General features: G+C 43.6%; 1 protein-coding gene across 1 annotated transcript in view; it reads left to right on the top strand.

The window, feature by feature from the left end:
• Positions 1-14715, top strand: part of PTPRG (protein tyrosine phosphatase receptor type G) — a gene marked incomplete at both ends in the record, with an annotated part of 410936 nt that overhangs the window by 363144 nt on the left and 33077 nt on the right. The window contains one exon of the mRNA XM_082004630.1: positions 9429-9520. Within this exon, the coding sequence (XP_081860756.1) occupies positions 9429-9520 (92 nt within the window). The remainder of the gene's footprint in view (positions 1-9428; positions 9521-14715) is intronic.

Genomic DNA, 14715 nt, shown 5'->3' with positions numbered 1-14715 from the left:
ATTCTTGTCTCTTTTATAAATTGGGGGCCTGCTGTAGGCTTCATGGTAACTTTTCTGATATGCATCATACTTTGAGTCCTTTTTGTGTGATAAATGTGTGTTTCCTTGACACTAAAATTGAAGGAGCGTTGAATGGGTTATAGGCCTGAAACTTCAAAGATACCCTTTTCTTAGTAAATATTTTGAAAGGGGAACTCTTCTTCATTTCAAGCACTTTCGGGATTATCTTTCTAGTCCCCTCTACATCGTGGCTTATTTGGTCTGTGGAGATGGTAATTTGAAACGTATATTGTTTTATTTTCTGCGCTGCTTTATTATGCCTAAGTATGCTTAATACTGCTTACTCCTTTTTGGCATTAATTAGATTTCTCTTATAGTATTAAATATCTCGGGATTCGTTTGATATTATTGCTACTGTTGATGCTATTTATTTTTTAGAAACAACCTTACAGAAAATACTGCACTGTTTAATGCAAATGCCTCTGGAACGATCCTACCGATGCGGGGACTTTTTATTCTGACGCCGTAATCGTTGTGGGCTGTGTGTTCAGCACAGGGAGCCCAGCGGGTATGTGCACGCCGCATCGATTGTCCGACCTCACCGGAACACCGCGTCAGCGGATGCAACTCGCTTCTCCGCGGCATGGCTCTGGTGGCGCGGAGCTGCGCCCGGGGTGCTTCGCCCAGCAGCTGAGGGGCAGCGGGGCGGGCAGAGCTCACGGTAACATGCCCGCGTCTCTCCTGGCCGCTGGGGCCCCACTCGGGTATTTGTACCGAGCCACTTAGAGATGTATTCAGCAGAATACATGGCATGGTATTTCTCGGTGGTTTGGTTCAGTGGGTGGTAGCTGATTGTCTCTGATATTTGTGTTTCCTGGTCACATTTGTCAACCACTGAATGCAAGAAACTCGTTAAAGCAATTCCTCAGACACGCGTACTCCAGGCTTCCCCAGAGCTCTCGACTCACTACCGGATTAGTATCGGCGACAGCAAGGAGCGAATCTCCACGTGGGTTGATTGATAGCGAGATTAATGATCCTCAAGACTTCTGTCCAGGTTTATTATTTGGCAGCTTACAAATCTTTGCTTTCAAGGAGATGGGTGGGGAAGGAGGACCAGCTGGCTGCCACCCGGTCTGTCTGTATTAACGTGATGAGGTGACGTACGTCGCCCTGTCAAAGCACTAGCATTGAGTCGTGTATTTTCAGTGTTCTCATTATCTGCCAGGTACTAAATAATTTGCTTCTCTGCTCTTGGTGCCAGCTGCTCTTTTCTTTTCCTTTGTGCTGTGCTTCCGAAGGTATCTTTTTGTGCCATTTCTAATTGTGAGCAGACTTAACAGAGAGACCATAAACAATATAAAGTAGCTATTTCTTTTTGAAATGGCCAGTTGAAAAAGCCCACCCTCCAAATGCACGGTGATGAAAAGAGAAAGGAAATAATCACACTTAATAGTTTATCCTGGCCGCAAATAAGCTGAACATGAAATATGTCCAGCAGTGTTGGGAAATCTTCCTAGTTCTCCCATGCAGCTTTAGTCCAGGTGCAGGTGGACATGTCTGATGAGAAAGACAGAGCTTCCCACTGAGTATTTCATTGTCTTTCGTTACATTCCATTGTATTTTCAATGCCACAGACTGGCATTTCTGCCTGAAGATGGGCAGGGCCATCAAAACACAGGAAAAAAACTGTGCCTAAATTTTTAGCACATTTTTGTGTTATGTTTAGGTCCCAGGCCATGGCTTGGGATACCTAAAGTAACTGTCAGTTGGATGTCCTGATGTCCAATTCAGAGGAAGAAAAAAATATTTTTGCAAAGGGAAGAGCAGGACTCTTCTATTTTGAAAGTAATTAGGTGGAAGTAATTAGGGACATTTAGGTGAATGTTCCAAAGAGACACCCAGGTTTTGCTGTCCTCTCTTAGGTGGGATCATCTCTGTATTGTTTTTCTTACAACACAGTTTCAATCCAGACTAATTACACTTTGCATTTAAAAAAAAAACCTGTATTTTAACCTCCCAGTATGCCACCCTGTTCTTACTCTTTCCTTTCCTGAGATTCATCCCAAAGGGAATTCATGACCTGAAATGATAATATCAAGTATGCCCAATTTTGAGTTCATAGAGGTGCTACTAAAAGCTCCTCTCTAGTAAGAGGCAATCTTCATTGATTGCTGCAGTTCCTGATTACAGAACAACTCTTCACTTGGTTAAATTTAGCTTCTTTCTGTGAAAAAGTTTTAGGCTCCTTTTTAATATTACATGATATTTAGGGTATTGGAAGTACACATTTTATAGGAACTGCTTAAGGTATTATTTTAAGGCATGTCGTCGTTTTCCTCTGTGATTTTCTAGTCTTTGTTATGAATGTTGCATTAAATAAATAGTTGACTCAGGGAGAGGAAAATGAATATGTTAGGCTTCCCTACAGTTTTTAAAACCATGCCTAATTTTTAAACCATTTTAGGATACCACCTATAGGTTTCTCTACCCCATTTTTGCCTGAAGACATTAAAGTTTTGTGTGTAATGCACATAACCAGAGAGCTTGTTCTCTTGCAATAGGAAATACTGATGAGTAAACCCAGTCAGTCATCTGTAAAATTGCTGAGTGTATCCAGCACAGCTGTTGTGAGTATTGATTAAAGCAGGAGGGGAAGGTCTGGTGCTGCTGGCCCTGTCAGAGGTCACCAGGAGAGTAATTAGCTACCAAGTGCTCCAGGGCCAAGTGTCATCACAAATAAGGGTTCACCATCGCCTTCGCTGTTCTCCAGGGACACCGGGAAGATGGGACGAGGAAGCGTGGAAAATATTTGTGCTGAGTTAAACTAAGATTTATCCACTTACAATTTGCAGTTAAAGAGCTTTCTAAGTGCATTTCTGCATTGGCCACCTGGGCATTTTCTGGTCGCACAGCTGACGAAGGAGGGAGGACTTGAAAGCGGCTCGTCTTGGTGTGGGTTGTCATTTCGTAACTTTAATTATTTGAATACCCTTCTAAAAATTATTATTTCTTGTACAATGTCTGAGTTCAATACCGTATGTGATGTAAATGGGTGTCTAGTCTCTGGTACAGGATAGGATCTGAGAGGATCAGGAGAAGAGGATTTTTAATTTTGTGGAGAGCTGTGTAGTCAGCTGGCAAATTTAGGCCATAAATATTAAATTAGCTGTCTTTCTGTGTCAAAAATCCCTTGTCTTGTTTGCAGATTAGTTTTTCAGATGAACAATTTTACTAGTGGTGTGCTCTTCATCACACATACTGTCTCAGAGTTTTGTCCACCTTCTTGTTTTTCCATCTGCCTTTTCCCAGCCTTTTTCCTGTCTTTATTTCTCTATGATGCTGCCGAATGTGTGGTTGTAAGTATGTGTGGTTGGACTGGTGATTAGCATTTGGATGCTTTTTTAGCGTTTGCGGGACTGTGTGGGTGCACAACAACTCAGAAGTGTGGAGAAGTGTTTCTCCTTGCCCAGAGGAAGTCCCCCGAAAGGGACCGTCTACTTTTCACCGTTCTGTCTAGGAAACAATGCCAAGGACTTGGCACACTGTGAACTTCTGAAACCTATCCATGGTTTCAGACTTCTCCAGTTATATCTCTGCGATGCTTAACACAGCTTAAGAAGATTACAGGAAGAAATTGCTTTGTGGGGAGAAGGTGAATCGTCTTCGGGAGGAATATGCAGGAGAATCAGCATTATTGTAGGGAAATTTTCCTCCTTTTTCAGCTTTCCTGTATTCTCTTGGTTTTTATGCATTCCTGCTTTGTATATCCTCCCATAGCTCAAGTTCGGTCAGCTTTCACTGCCTTACCGCTCCAGTGCAGCATAAGTTCTTTCATAACTCGGCTTTTGTATTCTGATCATTAAGCGTTAAGACCTGGGAAGGAAAATGATTGTAGAAAATTGGGGCAATATAAGCCATTTTCTGGCCAAAAAAGAGTAAATGCAGATGCCCTTCTGATACAATGAACGTAATATCGCTGCTCCATGCTGGTCACTTATTCATATTCATAAGATCAGGTTTTTTTCATGTGGTTTTCTCTTCTCTTTTTCTTCTTAACGCTTGAGTCAGTTTTAGTGCTCATAAAAATCAGTGACTGATGACCCCAGCTAGAGCAGTGCAGACTGCAGACAGCTGTTGTCCAGGCTCCCATCCACTGCTCTGCTGGTGACATGGTCGTGATTTGCAGCGCTTCTGTTGTTCCGTAGTCTGCGGCTCTTTTCTGAGGAGTCATTGCCAATTCTGACAGTGACAAATGCTTGCCAAGGAATAGTGAAGCTAGTTTAAAGTGCAGAGCCATGTGTTACTAGTACACTTGACTGCATACATATTCTGGTTTTTGGTGCCAGCAGGAACCAATCTTAATTGTGTCTCCTGGAAAACATGCAAAACAGTTCAATGAGAATCTGAAGCATCTTTTCTTCTATTGAAAGTGAGCGTGAACGTGTAGAGGGAGTGAAAGGGATCGTTTCCTGTCTTTGGCTCCTTGTTTGGGAGTTATTTGCCCGTGATGGAGGGGCATGGTGAATGAAAGCCTATATCCAGGTTGCATTTGATAAAGACTAAGCCATGTCCTGTGCAGCCTGGTTTAGAGGTCCGTTACAGATCCTGGTTTGACTCCTGTTGGACCTTGCCCGTTCTGCCCACTAGCTAAGGACTGTGTGTGAAAGTAGGGTGGCTGCAGGGACTGTTGGCCTCTTCATTAATAAATGTACATTCTGCAGAGCTCCTGTCTGTGGGAGGCTGTTTCTGGAGGAAGGGTACCCAGAGGACAAGGTTTGGCCTGCTGACAGTGGTGAATAGGCCTCCAGGACCCTTTCAAGCCATCTGCCCCTGAATTGGTCATGCTTTAGGAGGTAATGACCCAAGAAGAGAGTAGTTGCAAGAAACCAGGAGCCTAGAGCTCCTAGATGCTATTACAGAAATAAAGTAATATAAATCTAGTTAACCTTGCAGAGGGAATACATGCTTGCTTCAGCTAACAGAAACGCCTGGAAGAAGGAGTAGATCCCTAGTGGACCATGGAGCAGCGAATGTGCCAGTCGCTTCAGCGTGTGAGGCAGGACATGGCTCCTGGGTGTCCCCAGAAAGTGAAGCAGTCCCCTTTGATTTTTCCAGTGCAGCCACTGTCCTAGTGGATTCAGCCAGCCGCTGCAGAGGCAACCGCTTGCCCCTCCAGAGTAATCCCTTGCCCCCTCCGCCCCCGCCTCAGCTGGTCCGGAGCAGCGTGGGTCCCTCGCCTGTCGGCACAGATCAGGGGATGCTGCCTGCGCCAGACGGATACAGGGGAGCAAAGGCCAAACGCTGCCCTCGGAGCTATTCCCAGCCCTCCCGTCGACCGCAGCGTGCGCGTGTGTTTGTATTGGAGCCAGTATTAACTGAACGCTAAGGTGCTATCTCCTGCTTAAAAATAAAATGCGTCCATGCTTTCAAGCCATTATGTGATCTGGTTCTCCCTCTTGCTTTTAGATGAGTATAAAGGAGAAGCTGCTTGAGGTTTATTAACTAATAACCAAGGAAACCTGCTTTGAGTGTCAAAATCTCATGAGGCATCTCTTCTTCTGCAGAAGCTAATCTGGTATTTTGCTCAGCGGAGATGGAACAAGCATTTAACCCAGCTAATCAAGACCATCTCTTGGCATGTTTTTATGCTTGCTGCTTGATAATAAGGTGCTGCTGCTCTGGACTTTGCATCCTGTCAGTTTGCTTTAATAACCCGCTGCCGGTATAAATCTGCAAAAAGATTCTGGGCAGGGGGATGCTGTCCCTCGCGTGGGCTTTGCATTGCAGACCCTGCCTCTGCTCCTTCTCCAGGGAGATGCTGATCTCGCAGTGTTTTACTTTCTGCATTTTGGTCCATATGTGACAACTGTGTGTCTGATCACCACAATCTCGCACAGTTATTGTACCCTGGGGAAAGGGAGGCAAAAAACCATACGGGTCTAGAGAAAACGGTGTGCTTCGCTGCACACAGGCATATTTCAGAGACAACAGACTCTCTGGTGTTTTGCAGAAACAATGTGGGCTCTCTCTGAAGTCTTCTGGAAGTAAAATCAAGGCTGTGATTTGCTTTTCCTCAACCAGTGCTGCAGAAATGCAAGAATCGTTCTAAAATTAGTGTTTGAGGTTTTGAGATTTTAATAATCGTTTATGCCGTTGACAAGTCCTGATTGCTCATTCACCAAGGACTGCTTCTGTCAGAAAAAACTCTCGGGTTTTTTTCTGCTGACAATGTTGGTTTCCTGAGCAAATGGGCACGCAGGTGCAGACACCTGCATGTGAATGTACGCACGCTGAGGTTAGAAGTTACAGGCTGAAGTGCTCATGTGAAAACAGTTGTAGACGTGCATCTTGCCTAGCCCTGCATCCACTCCCACCTCTCTCCATGGCTCCTTCTCCAGTGACTCAAAACAAGCAATTTTCTGCTCTCTTCCGTTATCTAGCCCTCCCCATATACGCACACAGATCTACTGCAGCCTTTGTAGCCTTAGCAACTGCTGCTACTGAAGGTTTGTATACGGGGAGGGGAAATGCCAGGGGATAGAAAGGGGCATCCGAAACTGGGGGAGATGGCAGATGCTAAATGGTCTGAAATGCGTCCAGCAACCTTGATCCCAACTATCAGTATTTATTACTACAAACTAGACGCAAGTTTGCATAAGGCGTTTCCTCATCCAGTCAGACCCGGGCTGAAAAATGGACGTGATCCAAACTGGGGGCCTGGAGGCATCTGCCAGGCGCCCCGAGACGCGTGCTCCCACCTGGAGAGGTGCAAGAGTAGGAAACAGCCCCAGTAAAGAGAACTTGCTGGAAAATTCATCCCGAGAGTTTGTGAGACCTATCACAAAAGGTCTTTTAAAGATCGATCCACTTTATCCTGCTCTCAATTTTGAGCCCGTGTAGTCTCATAGTCTCATCAGTGCTGCCTTCTGCTGTCACCGGCGCCCCTGAGATGGAGGGAGTCACCAGGACAGGGATGCAATGGCCTGTGCACAGTGAGCTCAGCCGCAGGAGCTAAACTTGGAAAATTTACAGCAAAAAAAAAGAATTTGAGAGGCATGTCTTCACCTGACGCGCCAGCATCCAGCACTGTAAAGTAATGAGCATGCTGTATTACGTATGTATATACATAAGACAAGAGTGTATTTTAGCAGGATGTTTGTGACTTGAGAAAACCTTTAGTCAAATTCCACGGTGGCTGCCTTTTTAAAACAGCTGCAAAAAGTCTTCCAGGAATAAAATACAGACTTGTTAATGATTGCAGAAAACTTTACTATGTGAAATAGTCATTTAATACATTGTTATTCCAACATTGTACTCAGCAGAGATCTGCTGGACTGGATATTCAGCTATCACCATCATGGGCCATACAGTATCACACAATGTGATTATCCAAGACAATTGCATGTTTTGAGGCTATTAAGAAAAAGCTGTCTTATGGCTGCATAAAAAACCATAATGCCAGCCTATCAGAGCCTCTCAGAGTATGAAATAACAAATTACAAAAAATAATTGCTTTTCTTAAGTATCATCAGCTTTAAAAAATCCTGTAAATCCCTACGTAAAGGTCTGTCTTTTTATCAAACACCGTTTTAAGGCCTTCATTACCGGGAGAAGATGTTCAAGGATTTTTGTAGTATTGACTCAAGGGAAAGAGACCCAAATACATCAAAATCGGGAACGTCTTGCCTCTTTCATATTCATAGTTTCTTCTTTATGTGTGACTGATTGATTCTGCTGCGTGCCCCCAGGGTGTGCATTGTCCAAAATAAAGGCTGCCCAAAAAAATGAGAACAGGGAGCAAGTAGAGTGGGAGGAGTTCAACCAATGTTTTTAAATGCTGTGAGACTATTGCACATCTTGCATCCCCGTGTGTGAATTCACCTTATGGTGTTTCTTAACAAAAGCATACTCGCTAAATAACTAACTTTGGCACAACGCAAGACATCGTGCCTGAAAATAGAAAGCTGCTCCAAGACAGTTACTCCACGCTGAGAAATCCGCTCCCTTCTGCTTCTGTATTGTCTTAAGTTGGACTCGTGCTGCCATAGCGTGTGTTTGCATTATAAAGTACTGTGACCGTGCAATAGAAAGTAAAAATGCATAGAAAGCAAGCGCCCACGATTAGTTTAATTTCTGGTTTTGCCGAGGAGAGTGGTTTGATTTTCAGTGACTTTTTTGCTCCTGGCACGTATGGATGTTGAAAACAAAGGGTGCGCAAATTACTTTGACAAAGTCAGCAGAGCCGGCTCTGCAGAGGGGGCTCTCTGTGGAGAGCACAATGCCCGAATTAGAGAGAACCAGACTGCAGGCAGAAACTTATAAGCCACTACGTGCAAATATGCTTCAGCAAGGGAAGCGGCGACTCGACAAAAGGCACAGCTCACAAGGCCGCCCGCAAACTTTGCCCAGGTGTTGAGGAGCAGTTGATGAAGGGCTGCGATGAGGGGGATCCTTCTGCAGTGGGAAGCTATTGTTAAGCGCCCCGACAGATGAGCGCGGACCCTGCCACAATAGCTGCTCGCACCAAGCAAGACTCATTAAATATTCAGTTCCAGCCTCAAGCAGCTCATTAAGTCAGCAATGAGCAGTGACGCCGGTGTTGGAAAACCCTGCCTCGGTTAACATCACCATGCAGAATCTCCTCGGATCCCTTGATGTTATTCTGCTCAGTACCTTTTCTGTGATGACCAGCTTGTGCTCTCTGCTTTGCGTTAAATACAGGTAAAAAGAGTCAGGTGGATTTAAGTTCTCCTGTTTTTATAGGCCTTTTCAGAGATGAGTCCTGGGGCCCAAGTGAAGCATCTATTGCCATTTTCTGTAGCAGCTTCTGTAATAGAAGTTCGCAGGAGGAGGATGGGATGAGGGTTATATGGCTTTAGTGTTAAAAAAGCAACCAAAAAACCGTAATGTTTGAAGGATAACTTTCATAGCAGAACATCGTGACATGCAGCAGTTACAGATGCTGTATTACGGTCTGTCGGCTGTTACACAGCAGAAACTTCTATAGTGAGTGTATTTTCCCTGGAAATGCTGGTCTCTCAGGTGGATTTTGGCTTGAACTGTATGCTGAATATGTTTCTTGTGTGCAGTCTCTTTCTGAATGTTGTATTTGAAACCTGTTTTGCAACCGCTAACTTTTGTGAGTATAACTTCATGTTCAGTAGTACTTAGCAATAATATACAGAGGCATTTATGATGGGTGGATGTCAGATGTCAATGAATTAGAGCACACCAGAATACGGAGTTGGGATTGTAATTGTAGAAGACGCACATATGTTTTCACGCATCGATGTTTTAAAACAGTAACATCTTGAAAGTATGGAGCAGAAGTGGAGAAGCATAATGTGCAAAATATTTTGGCTGTTTTTTGAGAGGGCAGTTTTTCACACCCTGAATCTTTTTTTTTTTTCTTTTTCCTTTAACAGAAAGTGTTTTCAGACTGCCCATTTCTATGTGGAGGACAGCAGTTCCCCCCGTGTGGTCCCCAATGAAAGTATTCCCATTATACCTATTCCAGGTAAGACGAGCATAATCTCCTGTGTTTGTGCTACTTGGAGTCTGTCTTAATTACATAAAGAAGAGAAGGTTATGTTTGTGATAAATCATGTTTTTTTGGTAGAAATTTGTTGTATCAGTGCTGCTTCATTTAATTTAGCGTGCTTTGCAATGGGGCTCTGAGTGTCAGTGCTGTATTTTTCCATAGGCACCTCTCCTGCATGGTTTTAATAGAAATTTCAGAATAACCTTTGGAAAATGTCAAAAACATGAGCAACGCTTCTTAAAAACACTAAGACATTGCATCCAGGGTGAAACCAGCTGCTCCATCAGGGCCGGGTATGGACGAGGGGTATGCAGCTCCACTGCTGTCTCGAGACTGGGGGACTTGCCGCCCACTCTCAGCGTGTGCAGAGGTGGTGTCTGCTGCGTCTCGGGGAGAAAAGCAAGACACAAGGATAAGCAATCTCAAGTAAAATCCAAAGCCATCTGTTAATTTGGTATTAATTGAGTTACCAAAGGTCAACTTCTCCTCTCAGCTATACTGAGAGTGAAGCTGGAAGCAGAGTTTAGTGCTATTCTGTCTTCATGAGGCATTTCCCCTGGGAGTTCTCAAGTGCAGGATCCAGCTCCCTTTAAGCCACGATGACAGAGAGCAGCTTGGTGTTACAGTGGCCTTTGCAGCTGCTGCTTTGTTTGATGTTGCTAAGTTTCACAGGCAGAATTAAGATACCCAAAATGTTGTATTGACCTCAGTCTGTCAAATGCTTGTACTTGTTGCTTCAAGGTGGTTTAAGTTTCCTTGTGGTATTCTGCAATTTGTGTCGTTGGTCTAGGATTCAATCTGCAGCTAATTAGATTCATTTTACCAAAAAACATTCAAAGCCATCTCTGAGACACTGAAGAAACAGGAATCCTAGAAAACTGAAAGAATCCAGTTATTTTTTTCCTTGATTTTATTCAGCAGACCTTTAACTCCGTCCTAGAAAGGGTCTTTCAAAGTACCCATGGGAACTAATACGAAAGGTTAGCTATTACATCGCTGCAGAAAGCATTAGGCAGTTTGCCTTGCAGTCTTATGCTGTGCCACTGAAAATAAAAGAAAACATGCTGTCATCTCCTAGTCTGGTTGGATGCAAAGGTGAATCCAGCCCTCGAATTCCCGATCTAGCGACAGGATTTTTCTGGATATAATGGACATTTAGATACCTGCATACAGACATCCAAATGGAGGTGCTTTAATCTGAAGCTGAATCATCACCAGGAGGTCTTAAGAGATAATGAACTGATGAACTTGAACATCTTGGCACTGACAGTAAAGCTATTCAGGCCACCAAAAGCCAAATCACCCTCTTGAAGTGCCTCTCTCTGTGTGTATTTACTACTACCAGTACAGGGAGTCTGTAATGAGGCTCAAAGTTAGTAGAGATAATTTCCAGCTATGTTGGCTTTTTCCAAAGATGGGAGATACTGCTGGGAAAGATCTTGAAGCTCTCCTGAACATTTCCCTTGTTTGAAGATGTAGAAGAGGCCTGTTTTCCCCCATATACCTGTGGCTAAATGGCAGTCTTCTCTGATGTCAGCTGCTGCTCCCACATAGGCAGCCCACTGAAATGCCTTAAAAACATTAAATGACAAAATTCTCCTTTGAACTGATTGCAACTAATGAAATGATAAGCCTCTGAACTTTTCCTCTGGAAGCTGCCAGAGGGTGTGAAAAAGTCTTACTTGCCATGTTGATCCTAAAAGCAAACTACAAGTGGCATTTTCATAAAAGCAAGTTTTTCGAAGTAATCTTGTTAGGCTGGAAACCCTATCCTTACAAAAGAAATTTGAGTAGATCCCCATGGAACCATGCCTCTACCTCCTACAATTCAATGGACAAACTTCTGCTCTCAATGATGTGCAAGCAGCCACACTGATGGCAATTTAGAGCAGTGTGTCTAAAGACGTTTGGTAGATTTGCCAAGGCCCATCTACAGCACGCAGTGAGCTGCCGGTCGGAGGAAGCTGAGCAGGTTTGGGTTGGCTGGTCCTGGCCCAGGTGTGGGGTGTCTCTCCCAGGTGTCTGGGAGCCAGGCGCAGCAATGTCCTAACGCAGCTTGAGAGGTTTCAGAAGCGATGCTGGTGTCTCTGCATGCCACTGCTCTGCTCCGTGACACGTCAGCATGCTCAGAGCTAGCTTTTGTGTTTATTTTTGCACCACGTTCTGCTCCTATTTAGCCAAACCCCTTGTTTTCTCAGGTCTATGAACTGTAAAATCATACTGCCAGCTACCTGCAATAGGCACACAGTACAACTTTTCAAGTCTGAAATCTAAAAAAAATCTTCTTGTAAAGGGATGATTTTACCCATTTTCTATTTCATTCCCATGGTGTACATGCTTAATTATTGTGCATGAAGCCACATCACCCATAGGCGTGTGCTTATCTGGAAATCTGCTTTGAGACCCAAATCATTATCATTGTTCATAATTATCTGCACTGCTTGATCTAGAGAAACACAGGACAAAGGAAATATCATTAACTGAGTCACCCACTGGATATTACAACTGAGGTATAAATCTAAACTCACATAAGCCTTGCGCCTAACAGTAATGCATCTGTAATCAACAGCAGATTTCTGAAACTCCCCTGCCATTCAGCCCAACAAAATTATTTCTCCATATCTTCTCTCTTTGCCTCCACATTCAGTTAATTTGGGCCATGTCCATATCATCTTTGCCTGGATCTCTTCACTACAACATTCGGTCTTGGCAAGATCTTTTTCTTGGCAAACCAGCTCCTGTTCCTGTTTGGTTGTTTTTTTCCATAGCTGGGTCAGTATCTGGTTAAAACGTTTCTGGACTTGGATCCTGTTCGATAGAGTTGGGTAAGTAAGAATAACAGCAGCATCGTAGCTGCTGACCTGTATGTTTTGCAGCACTGCAAAACAAAATGCATCCCTTACCAGTTTTCCTTTCTTCTCATTGCAAGACCTGCTCCACAACAGCAGTGCAGAAGTGCACATCCGTGCAACTTAGATGATATCAAATAGTGGAACTAGCACAAATTCCACTTCTACCCTCCTCTTCCTCCTGTCCTTTGTTTCAGAGCTTTCCTGCTCTTGTGTCGTGCATTGTTCTGGAGCTTGCTGGGGCTTTACTGGTTTCTTGCCCACCCCATGGGCACAACGGATGCTGTGGCACTCATGTCAGCAGGACTCGTTGTGAGATCAACACAGAGATAGTTGATGCTTGACCCTATGGCAAAACTCAAAACTTCGCATAGTCTTGACCACAATCCAGGGAAACATGGCTCATAAAGAACACAGTGACTGGCCAATGCAGCTGATTCATTTAGCATGTTATTCCAGATGTTTTTCACCATTTTTAATATAAGTAAAATGTCTCAGATGTGATGCCAGTCATTTCAGCTGTGTCTAGACTGCAAGGCTCAGGAGCACTTCCCAGTGCTTGGATCAAGGTGCATGCAGCTTTAGGTGTAAAGGGCAGCAAATTAATTTTTTAACTAGTACTGGAGTTTATGAATAGCGTATTTAAAATAACCAGTGGCAGAATCTGACAGAGAAACACTCTCATCCTTCTTCAAGAATGACTCAATGTGGGTGCATGAGCCCAGGAAATAGTGGAGTAGCCAAGTATGTTGCAGTGAAAAGGTGTCTTGATGACCTCATGCAGTCACGCAAGGGTGTGAAGCCCAGTGCAGCCATGACCCTCCTTCATTTCCCTCTGTTTTCTCATGGTTACAGGAAGGAGTCCCATCAAGAGTCCATCTTATTAACTCTTAGCTTCTGTGAAATCCCTGCAGAGTTTTGAAACCTTCTTCCTTACTCCTTCAATAACCATGGTTGCCTTCAACCCTTCTTGATGAACATCAGTGGTTAGACTTGATGTGTTTTTTACAAGCTCAGTTCCTGCACTTCTGATATCTTCTGGTAGCATCCACCCTGTGACAAACTGTTTCTATTAAGAGACTGTACCAAGGGATATCTCATTTGACAAGGAAACTGCAGGTTCCCAACAGAGGCTTGGTATCTTGCTGTTTTATGCTAAGATGTAGCTGTCTCAAGTTGCCTCCCAAGAGCTAAAGAGCAGAGCACCAGGACACATCCGTGGCCACTACACTGACGGTGTGCTGAGCACAGTGATCCTCTGTGCTAGAGACTAGCGAGATACAAAGTGGTAACTGCAGCTGAGGTCTTCATTCTCAAGGGCACGAAGCTCTTCACTGAGCACAGAGGTAGTGCTCTTCAGCTGTTTAAGACTATTTCTGCTTTCTGCTCCCCGCGGATTTATGTTCCAGCACCATATTGTGAATTGTACCTATCTTCAGCTTCAATTAAATTCATGAATGCAATATTGCAAACACAGCCATCCTTTGGAGCCGAGAAAATATCAAGGTATTTTGGGGAACATCCACCTTCCTTTTTCTCTCCTACAAACTGTTGCTCCTGCAGCACACTGAAGAATTTACGGTAGGGTGTCTAGTCATGGTACTTGTAATAGAGGCTTCAGGAGTTGGCTAAATCACCCAAAAACATGTTTTCATGGTGGCCATGCGAATGTGGATAGATACTTTTCTGAGAGCTGTCACACTGGGCTGCAGAGCCCTGGAGTTGACCTTCCATGTGCTTAAATGTAAGGCATGTATGTAATTGATGGCACGACTGGGACCTGAGGATGGAAATGTGTGAGATTAAAATTGTGTTCCTTAGGAGGCAATACCAAATAAGATCATGTTTAATGTCTGTGCTAAGAGAAAATTCACATTATTTCATTCTCTTGGACTGAAATTGGTTTTTTGCTTAAAGGGAAGAAGAGTATTGCTATTACATTTATAATTAATGATAACCTAATCTAAGATTTGTACAAGCAGATTTAAACTGAGCTCTTATTTTGACACATATAAAATTTTATCATTAACATCTTTATATTCCTGACTGACACATGGCTAATAGCATTGTAGTACATTAAATCTTGAAGCAAGAGAGACGAATGTAGCTACAATATTACACAGGTGATTTTTCATATTCTGCCTTTTCGTGTGTCTCCCCTTTATCAGAAACCTGCCCTTGTGTTCATTTGACTTGATTATAACAAATAGATCGCAATTATCTTGCTCGAAGGACTTCAGTGTTTTTCTTTCAACATGCCCACCTATCCAGGACTTTCAAATGTATTCATAGTGTTTTCCATGCCTTTTCTCTTTGAAAGGC

The sequence above is a fragment of the Phaethon aethereus genome, assembly GCF_964289735.1.
Source record: "Phaethon aethereus genome assembly, chromosome: 11".
NCBI lineage: Eukaryota > Metazoa > Chordata > Aves > Phaethontiformes > Phaethontidae > Phaethon > Phaethon aethereus.
Note: the sequence above shows the minus strand (reverse complement) of the source record. Positions and strands in the feature narration are given on the sequence as shown.